The sequence below is a fragment of the Arachis stenosperma genome, chromosome 5 (genome assembly GCF_014773155.1).
Source record: "Arachis stenosperma cultivar V10309 chromosome 5, arast.V10309.gnm1.PFL2, whole genome shotgun sequence".
Lineage (NCBI taxonomy): Eukaryota > Viridiplantae > Streptophyta > Magnoliopsida > Fabales > Fabaceae > Arachis > Arachis stenosperma.
Genome location: NC_080381.1, coordinates 55701430 through 55723517, shown reverse-complemented (window position 1 = coordinate 55723517; position 22088 = coordinate 55701430). Strand labels below are relative to the sequence as shown.

Here is a 22088-nt window from a genome sequence, read left to right as displayed (position 1 = left end):
TCCCTCTGTCAAGCTATTGACATTAAAGAAGCGCTTATTGGGAGGTAACCCAATTTTTATTTATCTAATTTTATTTTTTATTTTATTATTATTTTATGTTTTATTAGGTTCATGATCATGTGGAGTCACGAAAAAAATATTAAAATTAAAAACAGAATAAAAAACAGCAGAAGAAAAATACACCCTGGAGGAAGGACTTACTGGCGTTTAAACGCCAGTAAGGAGCATCTGGCTGGCGTTCAATGCCAGAACAGAGCATGGATCTGGCGCTGAACGCCAGAAACAAGCAACATCCTGGCGTTCAAACGCCAGGAATGCACCCTGAGGAGAGCTGGCGCTGAACGCCAGAAACAAGCATGGAACTGGCGTTCAACGCCAGAAACATGCTGCACATGGGCGTTGAACACCCAGATCATGCATCACTTCGGCGTTTAAATGCCAGAATTACATGGAAAGGCATTTTACATACCTAATCGGTGCAGGGATGTAAATCCTTGACACCTCAGGATCTGTGGATCCCACAAGATCCCCACCTACCATATTTTCCCCTCTTCTCAACATTCATCCTCTCTTTCCAATAAACACTCTTCCCCAAAACCCTTTACCAATCACCTTAATCTCTCTTCCCAATCACCCCCCTTCACCACTCACACCCATCCACTATTCCCCATAAACCCCACCTACCTTCAAAATTCAAATTTCTTTTGCACCCAAACCCACCCTAAATGGCCGAACCTACTCCCTCTCCCCTCACTATATAAACCCCTCCATTTTTCTTCATTTTCACACAACACAAACCTCTCTTCTCCTTCTCGGCCGAATACACCTCTCCCCCTCTCCTCCATATTTTCTTCTTCTTATTCTTCTCTTCTTTCATCTCTTGCTCGATGGCGAGCAATATTCTAAGTTTGGTGTGGTAAAAGCATAGCTTTTTTGTTTTTCCATAACCATTGATGGCACCTAAGGCCGGAGAATCCTCTAGAAAAGGGAAAGGGAAGACAAAAGCTTCCACCTCCGAGTCATGGGAGATGGAAAGATTCATCTCCAAAGCCCAACAAGACCACTTCTATGATGTTGTGGCCAAGAAGAAGGTGATCCCCGAGGTCCCTTTCAAGCTCAAGAAAAATGAGTATCCGGAGATCCCACATGAGGTCCAAAGAAGAGGTTGGGAAGTTCTAACCAACCCCATCTAACAAGTCGGAATCTTAATGGTTCAAGAGTTCTATGCCAATGCATGGATCACTAGGAACCATGATCAAAGTAAGAACCCGAACCCAAAGAATTATCTTACAATGGTTTGGGGAAAATACTTAGATTTTAGTCCGAAAAATGTGAGGTTGGCGTTCAACTTGCCCATGATGCAAGGAGATGCACGCCCCTACACTAGAAGGGTCAACTTTAATCAAAGGTTGGACCAAGTCCTTATGGACATATGTGTGGAAGGAGCTCAATGGAAAAGAGATTCCAAAGGCAAGCCAGTTCAACTAAGAAGACTGGACCTCAAGCCTGTGGCTAGAGGATGGTTGGAGTTCATCCAACGCTCCCTCATCCCCACTAGCAACCGATCTGAAGTTACTGTGGATCGGGCCATCATGATTCATAGCATCATGAATGGAGAGGAAGTAGAAGTTCATGAAGTCATCTCCCATGAATTCTACGAAATAGCCGATAAGCCCTCTACTTTGGCAAGGCTAGCTTTTCCTCATCTTATTTGCTATCTATGTTACTCAGCTGGAGTTATCATAGAAGGAGACATCCTCATTGAGGAGGACAAGCCCATCACTAAGAAAATGATGGAGCAAACAAGAGAGCCCACTCATGGAACCCAAGAGACGCATGAGGAAGCTCATCACCAAGAAATCCCGGAGATGCCTCAAGGGATGCACTTTTCTCCCAACAACTATTGGGAACAACTCAACACTTAGAAGATTTGAGTTACAATGTGGATCAATTAAGGGTGGAACATTAAGAGCACTCCATCATTCTCCATGAAATTAGAGAAAATCAAAGAGCAATGAGGGAGGAGCAACAAAGGCAAGGAAGGGACATAGAAGAGCTTAAGGACATCATTTGTCCTTCAAGAAGAAGACGCCACTAAGGTGGACTCATTCCTTAACTTCCTTGTTCTTATCTCTGTTTTTCTATTTTTATGCTATATGTGTGTTTATGTTTTGTGTCTCTACCTCATGATCATTAGTATTGAGTAACTATGTCTTAAGGCTATAAATAATTCCATAAATCCTTCACCTTTCTTAAATGAAAAATGTTTTTAATTCAAAAGAACAAGAAGTACATGAATTTCGAAATTATCCTTGAATTTAGTTCAATTATATTGATGTGGTGACAATACTTTTTGTTTTCTGAATGAATGCTTGAATAGTGCATATTTTTTATCTTGTTGTTTATGAATGTTAAAATTGTTGGCTCTTGAAAGAATGATGAACAAAGAGAAATGCTATTGATAATCTGAAAAAATCAAGAAAATTGATTCTTGAAGCAAGAAAAAGCAGTGAAAAAGCAAAAGCTTGTGAAAAAAAATTTTAGAAAGAAAAAGAAAAAGCAAGCAGAAAAAGCCAATAGCCCTTAAAATCAAAAGACAAGGGTAAAAAAGATCCAAGGCTTTGAGCATCAATGGATAGGAGGGCCCAAGGAAATAAAATCCAGGCCTAAGCAGCTAAATCAAGCTGTCCCTAACCATGTGCTTGTGGCATGCAGGTCCAAGTGAAAAGCTTAAGACTGAGTGGTTAAAGTTATGATCCAAAGCAAAAAGAGTGTGCTTAAGAGCTCTGGACACCTCTAACTGGGGACTCTAGCAAAGCTGAGTCACAATCTGAAAAGGTTCACCCAGTCATGTGTTTGTGGCATTTATGTATCCGGTGGTAATACTGGAAAACAAAATGCTTAGGGCCACGGCCAAGACTCATAAAAGTATCTGTGTTCAAGAATCAACAAACTTAACTAGGAGAATCAATAACACTATCTGAAATTCTATGTTCCTATAGAAGCCAATAATTCTAAACTTCAAAGGAAAAAGTGAGATGCCAAAACTATTCAGAAGCAAAAAGCTACAAGTCCCGCTCATCTAATTAGAATTAATATTCATTGATATTTTGGGATTTATAGTATATTCTCTTCTTTTTATCCTAATTGATCTTTAGTTGCTTGGGGCAAGCAACAATTTAATTTTGGTGTTGTGATGAGCGGATAATTTATACGCTTTTTGGCATTGTTTTTAAGTAGTTTTTTGTATGATCTAGTTACTTTTAGGGATGTTTTCATTAGTTTTTATGTTAAATTCACATTTCTGGACTTTACTATGAGTTTTTGTGTTTTTCTATGATTTTAGGTATTTTTTGGCTGAAATTGAGGTACCTGAGCAAAACTCTGATAGGAGGCTGACAAAGGACTGATGATGATGTTGGAATCTGACCTCCCTGCACTCAAAATGGATTTTCTGGAGCTACAGAACTTCAAATGGTGCGCTCTTAACGGCATTGGAAAGTAGACATCCAGAGCTTTCTAGTAATATATAATAGTCTATACTTTATTTGTAATTAGATGACGTAAACTGGCGCTCAACACCAGTTCCATGCTGCATTCTAGAGTCAGACGCCAGAAACACGTCACGAACCAGAGTTGAACGCCCAAAACACGTTACAACTTGGCGTTCAACTCCAAGAGAAGCCTCAGCTCGTGGATAGGTCAAGCTCAGCCCAAGCACACACCAAGTGGGCCCCGGAAGTGAATTTATGCATCAATTACTTACTTCTATAAACCCTAGTAGCTAGTTTAGTATAAATAGAACTTTTTACTAGTTTATTAGATGTCTTTTGACTATCTAGTCTTTTGACCACTTATCGGGTCCTTCTCCTTTATTTTCGAATTCACATCATACTTTGGGGGCTGGCCATTCGGCCATGCCTGGACCTTCATCACTTATGTATTTTCAACAGTGGAGTTTCTACACACCATAGATTAAGGGTGTGGAGCTCTGCTGTACCTCAAGTTTCAATATGAGTACTACTATTTTCTATTCAATTCGACTTATTCTTATTCTAAGATATTCGTTGCACATCAACATGATGAATGTGATGATCCATGTCACTCATCATCATTCTCACCTATGAACACGTGACTGACAACCACTTCCGTTCTACCTTAGACCAGGCACATATCTCTTGGATTCCTTAATCAGAATCTTCGTGGTATAAGCTAGAATTGATGGCGGCATTCATGGGAATCCGGAAAGTCTAACCTTGTCTGTGGTATTCCGAGTAGGATTCCGGAATTGAATGACTATGACAAGCTTTAAACTCGCGATTGCTGGGCGTGATGACAAACACAAAAGAATCAAGAGATTCTATTCCAACATGATCGAGAACTGACAGATGATTAGCCGTGCTGTGACAGAGCATTTGGACCATTTTCACTGAGAGGATGGGATGTAGCCATTGACAACGGTGATGCTCTACATACAGCTTGCCATAGAAAGGAGTGACAAGGATTGGATAAAAGCAGTAGGAAAGCAGAGATTCGGAAAGAACACAGCACCTCCATACACTTATATGAAATTCCCATCATTGAATTACATGAGTAACTCAATCTTTATTTTCTGTTTAAATTTATTATTATTATTCAAAAATCTAATAATCTCTTAATATAGTTGAATCCGCCTGACTGGGATTTACAAGATGACCATAACTTGCTTCATACCAATAATCTCTATGGGATCAACCCTTACTCACGTAAGGTATTACTTGGATGACCCAGTACACTTGCTGGTTAGTTGTGCAGAGTTGTGACAAAGTGTGATTTATGTTTGAGAGCACCAAGTCTTTGGAGCCATTGTTGATGATCACAATTTCGTCTACTACTCAGCCTGAAACATGCGTTCTAGAAATGTCTCCTACAATGATTGGTAAACTACTTTAAGTATCAATAATAATGCAAAAGTTAAGAAGATATGTGACAAAAATAAGTCCAAAATTACAATAAAGGAAAGTATTAAGTCATTTTTTTTTTGCACATTCTAAGTTACACAAAAAGAAATTACAATGAAAATAGGTAAGTTACCTTTTCCGTTTGGGAGTGTTCATCAACCCATTGAGTCCTATCCTCTTTGCGAGTATGGGTGTGCTCAAAAAATTCATCCATACGTGATGGTCTTCCAAGCGATTGATTCTACATAATATAAGTAATAATCAAAAGAAAGAAGTTGATATTATTGTCAAGGTTTAGAAAAAAAACTCAACTTTTGCATTATTACTAGTCAAATAAGGTTCTTGCATAATTAGTTAGATTAGAACAATCAGCAAAAAGGAAACAATCAAGGGATCTGTATGTATTTGTGTTAATAATAACCAAAATAAATACTATGTATACATATAATACAATGATTACCTGAGGATGTTTCCATTTCATGTCACCTAACACAATCTCCACCAAAAATAATATTCAAATCACAAATGTCAATGATGTTTCAGTTTATCCTTGACAACATAAGCTGTAAGATGCTGCGTATGACATGAAGCTTTCTCCATGAGTGTTGACTGGCTCCTAATGTGACAGTAAAGTAAAGATAAACACTACAAAGGATAACTAGTAGAACAAGAGCTGACAAGAGTGATCCCGTGCCTCTCCATGAGTGTTAACCAACTTCCCAGCTCATTCTTAGTTAAGAAGGTACCATTTATTACACACAGCAGGTTCATTGCTTTTAAACTAGTTAATTTGATTCTAGATTTCTCATTAATAGATTTTATTTTGGCATGAATATCTCCAGAACTTCACAAAACAGTGAAACTAGGTAGGCCCATTCATACATATAACATTATTTATAATCTTTAATTGTTAGCATCTCATCCATCATCAGAGTGGTAGATGTCATTATTTCTATCTCTCAAAATCTATCAAAAAATTAAATAGAACAAGAATGTGTCTCTCCAATAAAAATCCTACTTCAGCTAGTTGTTCAAGCTAGGACAAACATACTAAGGAACAATGAGAAAAACAGTGCATCAAACCAGATTACATATTTTTTGTAAGAAGTATTCATAAACATCAACAAACTAGATTGTAAATCATTTCAATCTCATATCTAGTTCTAAATGCAGGTGCTAACAAATTTCGACAATAAACAAATTACCAAGCATAACCTCGCTTCTGGAAAGGTGGTGCCTCCTGCAGTGTAAAGAGAGGTGCCTCAAGTTGATTTTCTAGCAGTTGTATTTCTCGCCTGTAATTGTCTATAGGCATTAGTGTCCCAACGTCTCATCAATTCACCAAGAACTTCTGGTAGTTTCCAATATGGACGGGTTCCTTTTTTGCGAATGGCATGGAGCATACCTCGTAGGCGTTTGGCTGCCCTAAACCTCCAAGCTTGATAGATGTCATCCTCTTCCGTATCAAGAATGTCAAAGCATTTCTATTTTAAAAAAAGAAATAACATCTTGCTATTATATAACATACTATAATATATAAGATTGTAAAATACGTAAAATAAGATAGATAAAATTTATCCTCCATTCTGTCCACCATATTTTTCGAGTATCATCATCTGCCTCATCAAAACTCAGCCAAGACTGGTTGTAATTTTCTTTAAAAACCTGAAAAATGCGCTTCAAGCCAGGCTTATGTGGGTGCCAACTACATCAATAATTCCAAGGTATATCTGTTTAGTGTGATAGACAATTTTCATAATCATAGGAACAATGTAGTTGAAAAAGAAAAATGAAAAATAGCTTTTAAGTTTGGAAGAAGACTCTTGAATTTCTAGTAAAAACGTGAGGTCCCAGCAAGTTTTCACAATAAAATCTCATAATATATAGAAAGGGACATTAGCTGATATCATCAATATCTATATCTGACCTACCACCAACATTAATTTAAACTAAAAGAGGAGATCAGAGGGATTATTGTGTATATTCCTTGGCTAATGATTAGTAGAAGTTTATATCAGCAAGCCTAGATTCTAACTAATTATAAAGACGTTATTTCATAAAAATGAGACATGCTATTCATAAAATTTAAAGCAAATGACAAACCATTTGGCACCATCATATCTAAGCTTAAGAGCACTTGTGCGGAGTGACCAGTGGCACTGGATGTTCCTGGACCCTGAGTATCTTGGCTACCAGAAGATGTGGTTTGTTTTTCCCCACAAGATCCTGCTCGACTGGGAGCTACAATAGCTGGATCACTCTGCACACCATTTGAGGTAGTGTCGGGATGTTCATTGGCTTGTTGAGCGCATGATCTTGGTGCACCCGGAGTAGGCATCATGTGTATCTGAGGCTCTTGACGAGAGGGGGTAGTAGTAGCAATAGGTGGCGGTCTCCCACTAGTCAGAACAGTCATGCCTGATGATGACCCAACGAGAGTGTATGGATCTGCATGTAAGTCAAGCAGGCGACCAGTAAAAAGCCTGGGCCTCCCCTTTCGGCCTCGACCATGGCCACGATCTCCGTCTTTACCAGAGATATGTACAATAGCTGGATAACCCTTTTGGCCTCGGCCTCGGCCACGGCCACGACCACGACCGCGATTCCCGTCTCTACCAACCATATCCTGTACACATTGAAATTCGATTTTAATATAGTGGAAATTATTTTTTAATTAAAAACTTGTCTCTTCAATGAAATTAACTTTTCACCAAAACAAAAATTCCCCTATATAATATGGCAGGTTGTATTTTTATGTGTGTGTGTGAAATAGTAGTAATATGGAAACTTGTAGTAATGGAAGAGATTTTATGTGTGTGTGTGAAATAGTAGTATTTTTAAACATGGTTTTGTGAACATTTGATATAATTAATAGACAATTATTGGCAATGATTCAAAATAAGCTTGAAAAATTTGGATTTAATTATATATAACAAAGTTTGAATATAGTAAAGGCTGAATATTTTCTTCAGTGCATTTGAAATTAACCATACACACATAGATTTTTTTTTATTGCTACAGTCCCACATTATTTGGGGATGTTATCTAAATGTAATGACTTAGATACAGACTAAAATCCATACCTGGTGACTGGTGTGATTGTAATTTAGATAGGTAGAGTAGTTCAGTTACATATAATAAGTAGGATTTAAGCCTTTTACCAATAAATACATGACTCAATAATTGTTCTAAATTATTTTGAGCATACAATATGGTGGTTTGAGTAAAATTATTATGCTTGGTAAATGAATCATCAATATGTTCCTGAACCTTTTTAGTTGTGAAATTATATATATATATATATATATATATATATATATATATATATATATATATATATATATATTGTTTTTGGTAGACATAATTGACGTGGCGGAAAATCACCGATCAAGAGTTTATAGAGAAAACAGCGTTACAAGTGTAGCTCTTAACCAATGAAGATTTCGCGTATCAATTTAAAAGAGTTGTCACAAAATTTTAGAAATAAAATACTGGGAGTATGAGTCCCAGGTCGTCTCCCAACGAGTTGCATAGAGAATGCTAATTTATTAATTAGGGGGTTTAAGAGAGTTGAGTTGGATAATGAGCAATTAAATAGTTGTAAATTAAAGAAATAAAAACTAAGAATAATTATTAATATTCTAAATAAAAAGGCCTTGACTGGGGGAATGATCAAATGGAAGTTCTATCCTTGTTGGGATCTTTTAGGTGTAGTATCAAAAAGGTTGTTGTTTTCACTTAGTTAATCCTTACTAGATAAAGGAAAGTCAAGTGATTGAGCTAACTCTTATTCACAAATCCTAGTCCTCTCCCTTGGGAAGGTCTAGCGTTAGTAATTACAGAACTAGCCAACAACTTCCAGTTTAATCTTCACTTAAGCCTTCTAACTCAAGTGTCTCCTTTTAATCAACCCCCATGTCAAGTAGGGAATCTACTCCATTGACATGAATATAATACTCAGAAAAATATAAGAAGAAGACATAATAAGTTAAATAAAATAGAGACTTGAAAGTTAATTAAAAATAAAAGTAATCCTCTGTATCAACAATCCATAAAAATAATCCAATTACAACTTTAAACAAGAATTAAGAATATGGAATAAATAAAAGAGCAAGTAAGGAAACAAACTAGAATAGTATCTTCAACAGAGGTGATGACTCTTCAATATCTGAGGCAAAAAGCATAGAACTAATAAACTATGAATGTAAAGAGAACCTAGAGGAAGAGTAGTTCCTCTCTAGATTCAGATTTAAAATTCTAAAATTATCCTAATGAGAATGTGTATTTATGTGTCTTGAGTCTCTGCACATTCTCTGGCTTTATTCTGTGTTTCTGAGCCAAAAACTGGGTCAAAGCTCAGCCCAAAATCGCCCCCAGCATTTTCTGTTATTTCTGCAGATCACACAAGTCACGCGTATGTGTCAGGCACGTGCACGCGTCGATGCAATTTTCTCCATTCCGTGCGCTCTCATAAGCCATGTGCTCGCGCCAATGCTCGCTGGTTATCTCCTTAATTTCTTGTGTTCCTTCCATTTTTGCAAGCTTCCTCTCCATTCTCTAAGTCATTCCTGCCCTGTGAAGCCTGAAACACTTAACACACAGATCACGGCATCGAATGGTATAAAGGAGAATTGAAATACACAAATTAAAAATCTCTAGGAAGCAAGTTTTCAACCATAGAACAAACTTAGGAAGGGATTGTAAAATCATGCAGTTCATATGAATAAGTGGGTAAAGATTTGATAAAACCACTCAATTAAACACAAGATAAACCATAAAATAGTGGTTTATCAACCTCTCCACACTTAAACATTAGCATGTCCTCATGCTTAGCTCAAGGAGATAAAATAAACAAGTAGGAAAAGTAAGACTCATGCAATGCAATGCAACCTATGAATGCAACTATATGCTAAGATGATTTTGTCTATTTGGTTAAAAGTAAATAAGTTCTTCAAGATAAACATAAATCAAATTTCACTAATTAAAATTATACAGTAAAAGACAGGTAAACTTGTGAGAAGACAGCTCATGAAAGCAGGGAACATAGAATTAAGCATTGAACCCTCACTGATGGTGTATGTGCACTCTAATCACTCAAGTGTATAGGGTAATCACTCTACTTTTCTCTAGTCATGCTTTCTAAATTTTGTTCTTCACCTAACTTAATCAACAAATAATTAATGTACCAATGCAAACATCATGAGGTATTTTCAAGGTTGTAATGGGGCCAAAGTAAAGGTGAGGATATATATATAGTTAAGTGAGCTATAAATTGAATCCTTTGATTAACCTAAGTGATGACAAGTCATCTTAGCCTAGTTTTACTAGTCTTTTTCTTTTGTTTTCACTTGAATTATGCACTTTCTTAAGCCACAAGCAAGCCAATTTAGGTAGATTTTCATGTTTCCTTTGATTAAATCAACCATAGATAAATTAATGCAATTTCATGAGGTTTGATGCCATAATTGGTGCATATTAGGATAGAATGAATATCTCATGATTTTGAGCATAGCTTTGATGTGTTTGGTTGATTTATGATAGGTGAAGAAAGCTTGGAAAAGGATTGAAGTGAGAAGGAATGGCTAGAGGCTAAGAGAAGACAATGAAACAAGTGAAATTGAACCAGGAAGAATAAAGTTGGACTTGAAGTTAGCCCTCAAACGTTGGCACAAACTTTTGAATGAAAAGTTAGCCTCAACGTTAGCCCCCTAACTTGGAGGCTAACGTTGGGAATTGAAAATGCTTCCCAGGGTGTTCCAACGTTAGCGCCAACGTTAGCCCCCTAACTTGGAGGCTAACGTTGGCATGAAGATTTGCTTCCCAGGGTGCCAACGTTTGCGCCAATGTTAGCCCCCTAACTTGTAGGCTAACGTTGGCATGAGAAATCTCCTCCAGGGTGTGCCAACGTTTGCGCCAACGTTAGCCCCCTAACTTGGAGGCTAACGTTGGCGCCACAAGCATACAAAGCAAGGCCAACGTTAGGGTCAAAGTTAGCCCCCTAACGTTGGCACCAACGTGAGTGGCAGGAAGAGATGTTTGCTGATATGAAAAGTTAGCTTCAAAGTTAGCCCCCTAACTTTGAGGCTAACTTTGAATCCAACTTTGCAAAACCCAAATCCGGTTCAATTGGTTCACTTGGGTTTCTCTCCAAGCTTCAAGAGCAATCAACCAAGGCCTCTTTCAACCCAATTCCATCAAGAGCAAAGGCCCAACTCAAGGCTTGAAGATCAATTGAAGAAAGTGTATAAATAGGCTAAGATTCAAGTTAGTCGGGGAGCTTCCCTTTTTAGAGTTTTTAGAGAGTTTTCTTTTCATGTTTTGGGAGCTTGAGTGATCTTTATTTTCTGAGTTTAATTGCTTTCACTTTCAATTACTCTTGTCTTGGATCTTGGGTTGGAGAATTGAAGGAATTCTGTTTCAATCTCACCTTGGATCTTGTTTACTTTCACTGCAAATTGAATTTCCATTTCTGCTACTTGCTTTCTCATTTAATTTCCCTGCAATTTACAATTCCTTTTCTATTGTTCTTGTTGGATCTAGGAAGGCATTGAGATCTAGACTTGGTTTTCTAGTCTCTGGGTCCTGAGATCAAATTTCCCCATTTTCAATTTTCTGCTCTTGCTTTACTTGTTCATTTACTTTTCTGTTTGAATCTGATTCAACCCCAATTCCCATTTACTTTCTGTTTGATGCAATTTAACTTTTCTTTGTTTACTTCCTGCAAATCCAAGTCCCAATCCCCTTTACATTCCAAGCCAATTACATTTCCTGTCATTTAAGATTCTTGCAATTTACATTTCTTGCTCTTTAAATTTCTGCCATTTAATTCCTTGCTTCTTAAGCTTCAGCATCTTAATTTCTGTTCTCTTTAAATTCATACCAGTTTCTCATTCCCTTTACTTTTAATGCAATTTAAATTCTGCAATTCATCAATCAATCAACCAAATCTTGATTTGCTTGACTAATTCAACCACTAAACTAAAATTGCTCAATCCTTCAATCCCTGTGGGATCGACCTCACACCCGTGAGTTTTATTACTTGATGCGACCCGGTGCACTTGCCGGTTAGATTGGTATTGTTTTGGGAGAAATTCATTTTTCCACCAAAATAATTCCCATCAAGTTTTTGGCGCCGTTGCCGGGGATTGATTAGATTGACAATGATTAAGTGAGGTGGTAATTTAGATCAAGCACTTTTTCTTAATTCTTGATTAACCCACTAACTGTTTGACTTTTTGCTTAAACTAACCAAAACTTCAATTTAGCAGTAGATTGAAGTATCATTGGTGTGTACATTTCTTATGTTATGCTTGTATGTCAGGTACAAGAAGAACCACACTAAATTTTCATGAACAAGATGAGAGGACCCTCAGGAGGTTAAGGAGAGCTGAAAGAGGGAAAAATATTGTTGGAGAAGAGGAATCAGAAGAAGAATTTCATGAGATGGAGGAACATTCAACTAATCCACCAGGTGGAGCAGACAACAACAATGGCAACCCACCTCAGAGGAGAGTTTTGGCTTCCTATACCTTTGCCAATCCTAGACATTGTGGAAGCAGCATCTTGGCTCCAAATGTCAATGCAAACAATTTTGAACTTAAGCCATAACTCATCACTTTGGTTCAGAATAATTGCTCTTTTGGTGGAGGATCACTTGAAGACCCACATCAACATTTATCCACCTTCCTGAGGATATGCAACACTGTCAAAACTAATGGAGTACCTCCTGACAGCTACAAATTGATGCTATTCCCATTCTCTCTCAGGGACAAGGCCACTCAATGGTTGGAATCCTTTCCAAGAGACAGCATCAACAATTGGGATGACTTGGTAACCAAGTTCCTTGCCAAGTTTTATCCACCACAGAGGGTCATAAGGTTGAAGGCCGAGGTACAAACATTCACACAAATGGAGAATGAACCCATCTATGAGGCATGGGAGAGGTACAAAGCTCTAGTCAGAAAATACCCTTCCAACATGTTTAATGAATGGGAGAAGCTGCAAAACTTCTATGAAGGCTTAACACTGAAGTCTCAGGAATCCTTGGATCACTCAGCTGGAGGTTCCTTGCAACTCATGAAAACTGCAGAGGAGGCTCAAGAACTTATTGATATGGTGGCCAACAATCAATACTTCTTTGCTCATCAAAGAAGTCGCCAACCATCACAGAGAAGAGGAGTAATGGAGCTAGAAGGAGTGGATTCAATCCTGGCTCAAAACAAATTAATGCAGCAGCAAATTCAACAACAATTTGAGCAAATGACCAAGAGGATTGACAACCTCCAAGTTGCAGCAGTCAACACTAGCCAACCATCAGCCGCATGGGGACAAAATGAAGAAGTTCAAGAAGAGCAACAGCAAGAACAAGTTCAGTACATGCACTCTAATCCAAATGAAGTCTATGGTGATACATACAACCCCTCATGGAAGAATCACCCCAACCTCAGATGGGGAGATACTCACAACCAAAACCAACAACCATGGCAGAGAAACTCAAACCAAAATAACCCAAGACACAATCAAAATTTCAACCAGCAGCAAACCAACCAAAATACCTATAGAAAACCTCAAAACAATTACCCCAACCTCAACCAGTACCAATCCACCAACCAAAATTCCTATCATCCACCAACCACAGCTCATAACCCACCACAAGCACCACCTGAACCCCCAAAGAATCACCAACTTAGAAACCATGATAGAAAAAATGATGAAACTACAAGAAATGACAAACAAAAACCATGAGGCCTCCATAAAGAGCCTAGAAAGGCAGATCGGGCAAATCTCCAAGCAAATTTCTGTTGAGAGACCTTCAAGCTCACTGCCTAGTGATACAATCCCAAATCCCAAGGAGGAATGCAAGGCAATACAATTGAGAAGTGGGAGAATATTGATGAGCAACAATGACACTACAAAGAAACAAAAAGAGAGCATCAAAGAACCAACAGAGGATGAGAAACAAACAAAAGCAGATCAAGCTAAGGAGCAAGTTGTGGTGCCAACCAAAAGCAATGAGAAACTCAAAGAACAGGAGAACCAGCCACATAGCTCAAGGGGAATGACTCAAGGACAGCAGCAAATAGGAAAGAACATTACACCTCCACTGCCATATCCTCAAAGGTTCAACAAAGAGGTTAAGGACCAACATTTCCACAAATTCCTTGAGACCTTCAAGAAGCTGGAAATCAACATCCCTCTAGCTGAAGCCCTTGAGCAAATGCCTCTATATGCCAAGTTCTTGAAGGATCTTATCAATAAAAAGAGAAGTTGGGATGAGAAGGAAATCGTATCACTCACTGAGGAATGCAGAGTCTTAATTCAAAAAGGGCTGCCCCCCAAGCTTGAGGACCCAGGGAGTTTCTTGTTACCTTGCATCATTGGGGAAGTGACCATCACTAAGGCAATGTGCGATCTCGGAGTAAGCATTAATTTAATACCATCCTCCCTGGTGAAAAAGCTACATATAGAAGAAGTCAAACCAGTACAAATGTCACTGGAGCTTGTAGATAAATCAATGGTGCACCCTAGGGGTGTAGTTGAAAATCTGTTGGTCAAGGTGGACAGCTTTATATACCCTGCTGACTTTGTGGTTCTAGAGTCAGACGAGGATGATGGTGACTCTGTTATACTAGGAAGGCCATTTCTGGCCACGGCTAGAGCCATCATAGACATAGAGAAAGGGGAGTTAACTTTCAGGATGCATGATCAGAGGGTCATTCTGAAGGTCTTACCAGAGGCACAGTTTAATGAAAAGAAGAAAGACTCTATGGAAATTGATAAGGGAGGATCACAGCTGAAGGAAGAAAATGACAAGGAAAGTCACAGCAACACCCCAAGGACAAGGATTGTGCAAATTAATGAGGAAGCTCAAGAAGATATTGGAATATTAGCCACAAAGAAGAGAGGTCCCCAAGAGAAGCCCATGGCCAGAAAAGAAAGATCAACAAAAGGAAGGATGAAAAGTAGGAACAAGACAAAAAGGGGTTGGAAGAATAGGAAGATTCCAACAGAGGGGCTTTCCAAAGGTGACAAAGTACAGCTGATATATCAACAGCTGGGGTCAAATCAACTAAATGAGGACTACTACATTGTCAGCAACATACTCTCATTAGAGCATGCTGAGATTGAACACCAGAAAACAAAGAAGAGAATCACAGTCAGGGGAGACAAATTGAGGCCCTACAAGCACCAACCACCATAAAAGAGAGCCTCAATGTCAAGCTAATGACAATAAAAGAGCGCTTCATGGGAGGCAACCCATGCTTTAAAATTCATGTCATTTTAAAATTCAATAAGTTATGATCATTTGAGCATGAACCCCCTTTCCTCTCATGAACAGGATCATTAACTGCATGCATTATCTGAAGTTGGTATGCTTTCAAGCAATAATTCCGTTTTACATGCTTAAAGTGTCTTGATAAAGCATATAGCCAAACACTAAGTTTGGTGTTCACATAACTTCATGAAAGTTAGGAATTCATGCATCAATAATCATACAATTGTTATTTTCCAAAATTTCATAAATAGAAAAATCCTTTTCGGTAATGAAGGCATCAATTGTGAGGCACCTTTTGTCAAGAAACAAGTTTGGTGTCCACCAAACTTTGATGTACCAATTTAGAGACACAATTGATCCTTCATGAAAAAAAAGAGAGAAAAAAAAGTGTAACAAAAACAATTCTTATGAACATTTGACATTGGAATTGCACTAATTGGAGGAGGAGACTTATTTTCTTTATACATGACCAAACACTAAGTTTGGTGTCCTCCTAAGAGAGTGTCACGGTTTAATTAATTGTTTTGTTATAAAAAGAACAACTCTAGCCACGGTTGGATAAGCTAATATGTGTTGTCTTGTTGTGATGATTAGGTAGTCAAAGAATCTTCAATGAAAGAGACAAGACAAAGGAAAGCATAGCATGAGGACAAAATATCATCACATCAAAAAGAGAATCTGCCATTCCTCAGAAGATGGTCACGGCAAAGGCAAGGCAATGAGCATATTTTGTCTTCATTCATCCTTACATACATATCTTTGATTCCCTTAAGTCCAAGTGCATCCTAGCCTTTCATTGCTCATTTAAAAAGCTCACCACCTTTTAGCCATGCACATAACCGAATCCTTGTGGCTTTGAAACCTAAATTCTTTCATCCTTCATCATAAGCTACACTTCTTTCCAACAATCTAAACCTCCCTTCATCAATTCTTACCCCAACCAATTCGGTCTCACCTCTTTGTGCTCCAAACTCACATCAAACTCTCCAACACTCTTCACACCCCCTCTAACCTTACAAAACTCCACCAACTAAGTGATCATGGCCTCCTCATCAAGAACCAAACGAAGAAAAGGAAAAGAACCTATGGTGGAGGAGAGCACCCCTGAATATGACCGATGGAGGTTCAAGTCTTCATACCATCAATTTCAAATGGAGTGGATGAACAACAAGAAGATCTATCCAGAAATCCCATTCTTATTTCCGGATGATGGATGTCAAGAAATGAAGAACAAAATTCAAAAGAGGAGGTGGGAGGAGCTTACATCACCAGATACCCGAATCAATGCCAATATTGTAAGAGAGTTCTATGCCAACATCCCGAGGCTTGACATGCGTGAGCCACCAACATACAAGAGCTATGTGCGGGGAGTGGAAGTAGATTTTAGCTCGAATGCAATCAAGAAAGTCTTGGGGCTAAAGTCAGTCCGCTTTAATGAACCAGGATACCAACAAAGGTTGAATGAGGATCAGGATTATGATGAGATTGCTAGAGATATTTGTTTAGAGAACTCCGAATGGGAAGGAGATGGCAAGAACCGATATAAGTATTTGAAGAGATGTGACCTCACCCCGGAAGCCAAAGGATGGTATGAGCTGATAAAAAGATCAATTCTGGGCACAGTAAACACATCAGAAGTTAACAAGGAGAGAGCTGTGATGTTGCATTGCATCATGGTAGGAGGAGAGATCAAAGTCCATGAGATTCTTGCAAAAGATATCCAACGGATTGCCGAGAAGAATGCGGCCGGATCTTGGTTGTACTATCCAAGTACCATTTAGAGGTTATGTGTGAAGGCTAAAATACCACTGGAAGATGAGAATCCAAAGTGGATAGGCCAAGGCTTGCCCATAACCATTGAAAGAATGACAATAACTCCCGAAGCACATCATGGCCGAAGACCAAGAAGGCAAAGAGAAGAACCAATGGAAGAAGATGAGTTACACCAAGAAGAAGAACCACAAGAAGAGGAGGAACAGCCGCACTTTTTCCCACATGGCAATATGGATATGACCCAAATGCAAGAAGCAATTGGAAGACTGTCACACCAATACACAAGAATTCAAGAAAGGCAACAAGAGTACCATTCACAATACTTGAAGCATCACCAAGAACAACAAGAATGGCAGCTGAAAATGATGAACCAACAAAATGAGTTTGAGTCAAAATTCGTTGCAATGCAAGAGGAGCATGCCTTTCAATCTCATGAGGCATTTGGGAAGTTAGCACAAATGCAGGCCGAAACCATGAGAGCTCTCAATGAGTTTACGACTCTCCAAGATGCAAGATATGAAGTCCAAGCCGATTACAACATTAATAGTCAAATCAAACTGAATTATATTGGTGAACATCTGCACAACATGGATCCAGCATTCCCAACATATGAAGAGTTCTTCAAAAAGAAAAGTGAAATAGAAGCAAACAAAGCCATGATGCTTGAAGATAGAGTGGAGGAGACGATGAACAAAGCTGGGTTTTGGAGGGGTCAACAGACAACAAACATGGACACAGGGAACTCCAACAACCAAGTATATGAAAGAAGAAAGAAGAAGCATGACAAATAAAAGGTGGACTTGTTCCTTATTCATCACTACAAAGAAAAAGCATGCATTCTATCTGTTTGAAGTGTCCTTGCATCTTTAAGTTGTCATTTTAATAGTCTTTGCATTATCTTAAAATAAGTAAGCTAGTTTAAGTTGTGCTTGTGTGTTTACTTTCACTTGACTAAGAGCATGTTCTGTCCCCTGCATCTTTAATTCAATAAAAGAAGTGTTTGAATGTGGCATGAGATAGTTCTCTGTTAGAAAGAAGTAGAATAATAGTAAGTGGTGGTTTGTGTGTGATTGTATAAAGACTCACTTTTAGTGAATAAAGGGCTAGGATGCCTTTTTCTAAGAATAGAGTGATCTACTGTCTATGAATCTCAATAAGAAAATCCTTGGTTCAAAAGAAAAATAAAAAGAAAGAAAGAAAAGAGATAGCCAAAAGATGGCAGAATCAAAGAAAACAAAAAAAAAAAAGAAAAAAAGAAACAAAGCTAGACACCAATAGCTTGAACCTTAAAAATATATGCCTGTGGTGTCTATGTATTAGGATCTGCTTGGACTACTAAGCTCTTTGGAGTGCTTCAACACTCGGTGACTTGGATTAACTAATCCGGGATCATCAGCTGAAAATCCACTATCAAGAGCAACCTAACTACAAGGCATTTAGTAACCAAAAAGGTGCTGGGCATCAATGTTTAAAGGGAAAGGTGAGCCAAGTGTCCATGGTGAATAATGTGTCAAGTATAAAGAAAAGAAAATGAACTTGCTACACATGACACTCAAATAAAGCTTTGAACAAAGTAATAGCCAAGGATAAAGGAATAATGAGAGGTCATAGCAGTATGATACTTGAAGCTTGAAGGAGACTTTCTAAAGCCTAAGAATCAATAAGAAGTGAGTATGTGCATATCAACATAAAATCCCATGAACTATCAATAACATTCTGCTAGCATGAACATCTTTTTCCAATTCATTCTTTCTTCCTAATAATTCATTTCTTGCTTGGGGACAAGCACTAAGCTCTTACCTGTACATACTCTATGTTCTTCTTAAATCATGCCTAGCTACCCAAAATTCTCACTTTTGCATTATATACTCATGCATCACCCTTTTCTTATAATTTTTTTACCATCTATGCATTGATCTTTTTATTAACCTAACTTAGCATTGGGGTAATTTTGTCCCCTTATTTATTTATTTATTTACTTAATTACTTGAATATTTTTTGTTTTTTTTAAATATAAAAATAAACATAACATTATCAATGCACATGGATTTTTAATTTTTCTGGTCTTACATGAGTAGGTACCCAAATTCCCTTTATTTTATCATGACATATTCCTTTATTAACCCATGTTCCCACGATCTTCCCATACTCAATTGATACACAATCTCTAACTTAAGCTAACCAATGATTCAATTGGGGTATTTAATTATTTTTTCGCTTAAGACTAGTAATGTGGTAAAATATAGAACAAATGAGATTTAAAAAGCTCGAAGTGGCTAACAAGGGTAATTGAAAGGGTAGGCTATTTGGAAAAGTGAGCTAAAAAAATTAATGGCCTCAATCATATGCATGCATATAACACATTAACTATTGGACATATAGGAGGGAACAAAATAAAGATTACAATCATAGAGAAGAAAATACACAAGAATAAAATATTATGGTTGAATAATGCAACCATGTAATTAAGCTGAAATCTCACGGATTGTGTGTTCTTTAGCTATCATTTTATGTTCCAAATACAACTTCAAACAAGTTTTAACGAAAAGATTTTCTTTTAAATTAGTGAAATTTTTAAAAAATAGGGTTTTAAAAAGAACTTATTATATTTCAACCAAATAGATCATGCATGCAAATAACCTATTACTATGCAATCTATCCTATCCTAATCAAAAGAAAATAAATAAATATCATATTTTATTGGTGTTTAAGGAAGAGAAATTACCTCCAGAAATCGGGTACTGACCGACCTCTCCACACTTAAAGCTTTGCACCGTCCTCGGTGCCATCTGTCAGGAACAAAGAGGGGCTTGTAGCAGTGTCTCTACAAGCGGGACCGTTATGGCTCCCGGTGCTGGTAAATGAAGTGGAGTCTGGATCTTCCTCGGGTGAGTGGTTGCCAACAAGCAGCTCCTTGAGGTATGTAAATCAGTGCTTGTTATGACGCTCTCTTCGCTTTCCTTGCCCGTCCAGCCGGTCCAATCTCTCAAGTATCTAATGGAGCAGTTGGTTTGTTGGAGGTGCTTGTGATGTGGAAGGAGAAGGAATATCTCCGGCCGAGTCTGCAGGCCGGCTAGTCGTGGCCGCCAGAGGTCTGATATACTTCCCATTAGGGACGTACTGATCATTTCGCAGAAGTATGGTCTTGATATCCCCAGCTCTGTAAGAGACTCCGGCTGCTGAGACTAGATCTGAAACCAAGGTGGGAAAAGGTTAGTTGCCCACAATTTGTACGTGTCCTATAGCATTCCGGATGTGTCTTGGTAAATTGAGGTGCTGGTCTGTAAGGATACACCAGAGTAGAACAGTAATGTCTGCGGTGAAGGAGGACTCATGAGTTCTCGAAAAAATGTAGTGGGACATAATCTGCACCCATACTCAAGCCTCCAAGGTAAATGCTGAAGCCAATATCCCTTTAGGTCGGGATCGATGGTATCCATAGATCCATCTGCTGCCAGGTTGTGCTATAACTCTGAGAATGACGTCCCAGTCAAATTTGTATGTCTGGCATTGGACAGAGGCTTCTTGAAAGGCGTCCAATCCTTCAGGAGCAGGGGGAAGATCTAAAGCTCGTTGAATGGCCTCTTCAGTTATGGGGACTTGCTTCTGACAGACATAGACAGACTGTAGTGTTGGCATGTGAAAATTGGAGTAGAATTCAACTACCCATGATAGATTAACCTACCGTGGCTGTCTTCGTAAGAATCCCTATTGTCTTTGTTCAATTCGGGGCTCAACAAATTCAACAATGTTGGTCGGAAGGATGAGAAGGTACTCATTGTTATAATTCTTCTCAGCCATGATGGGAAATATCTGCTCACAGTAGCGGTTAGTGAACCACGCAGTGTCCTTTGCTGGAAAGGCTTTCTCTTTTTCATCGACCTTGATGATCCTCTTGATTCGCTTTGTTGAGGGCTTTACAGCTGTTGAAGATGGCTCTGCCATTAGTGCTCTTTTTGTTCCTTTCCTTGCTGGTGGTTTGGGAGTAGCTTTCTCTTTACCCTTCTTGGTGGCCATCCTGAAAGGGAAAAGGTAAGTACTTTAAAACTTCAAGGGTTAGAGCAAGGAAGAGGATAGGATATGTGATAATCAATGCACGGTAAAGAAGGATGTCGTTAACACATGGTCATGACTACATGTGACCAGTTCATCAATGGAAACATAGCGAGTGCATGTGATGGCAATTAGATGCAAGATGTTTATTGGCATGCCGGCAAAAGCATGAGTAGCATAGATCAAGCATTAAATGTCCAAGTTAGATTATCAACTCTTTCAAACTAAAAATCTGTTTTGTATTGACAATTATATTTAATCAATAAAATATAAAAGGAATTTTGTGAAAAAATAGGCGTTAGAGTGGTAGAATAATTTAAAATAATGCACAATGCCATACAAGCTTTTTCACAAACACTTAGCATGCGTGGTAAATATGTTATTGAAAGTATTAAAGTGAACATGCAAGCAACCCTTTTAAGAAGTAATGTTTAATTGTCAAGCGGTTCCTTAATACACTCACAAGCAAGATATAGAAGAAAACAATCACCCAATTAAATTTCTAACACCAATCAAAAGAATATAAAAAGAAAAAGAAAGAAAAAGAAAACGTAGATAATGAGAGGAAAAAGAAAAAGGAAGAAGAAAATAAAAAGAAAAAGAATAATGGAAAAGTAAATAACCTTGATAATAGATGTGAAAAATAAGGGAGGAGAGAGTGAAAAGTGAGAAAGAATAAAGAAGGAATCAGGGAGAAGAAAGAGATAAGAATGGATAAGAGAAAGTAGGATTGGGAAAGAAAAGATAAGATATATGGCGCTGATCTGGATAAGTTGTGCGTCGCATGTGACACGGATGCGTGGGGCATGCAGTCGCGTGGTTTGTGATAAGTTCAGGTAACGCGGACGCGTGGGTCACGCATACGCGTGACCTGATTTGTGTTATTGGTGCGAAAGCAGCATCGTGCACGCACAAGTCTTTGATTCATACGCACATTGCCAAAATTTAGAGTGACGCGTGCACGTGGCAGACACTTATATTACGTCGATATCGTAGGGTCACGCGTGCGCGTGAGTGACGCGCACGCGTGGAAGGCTGATTTTGCA

The 22088-nt window shown here is 38.3% G+C and overlaps 1 protein-coding gene across 1 annotated transcript; it reads left to right on the top strand.

Moving 5' to 3' along the window:
* Positions 1–17081: 17081 nt before the first annotated feature.
* LOC130980809 (uncharacterized) lies at positions 17082–17780 on the top strand. Its single transcript, XM_057904451.1, has one exon. It carries the CDS (start codon positions 17082–17084, stop codon positions 17778–17780), a length of 699 nt encoding a protein of 232 aa, XP_057760434.1.
* The last annotated feature ends 4308 nt before the right edge of the window (positions 17781–22088 follow it).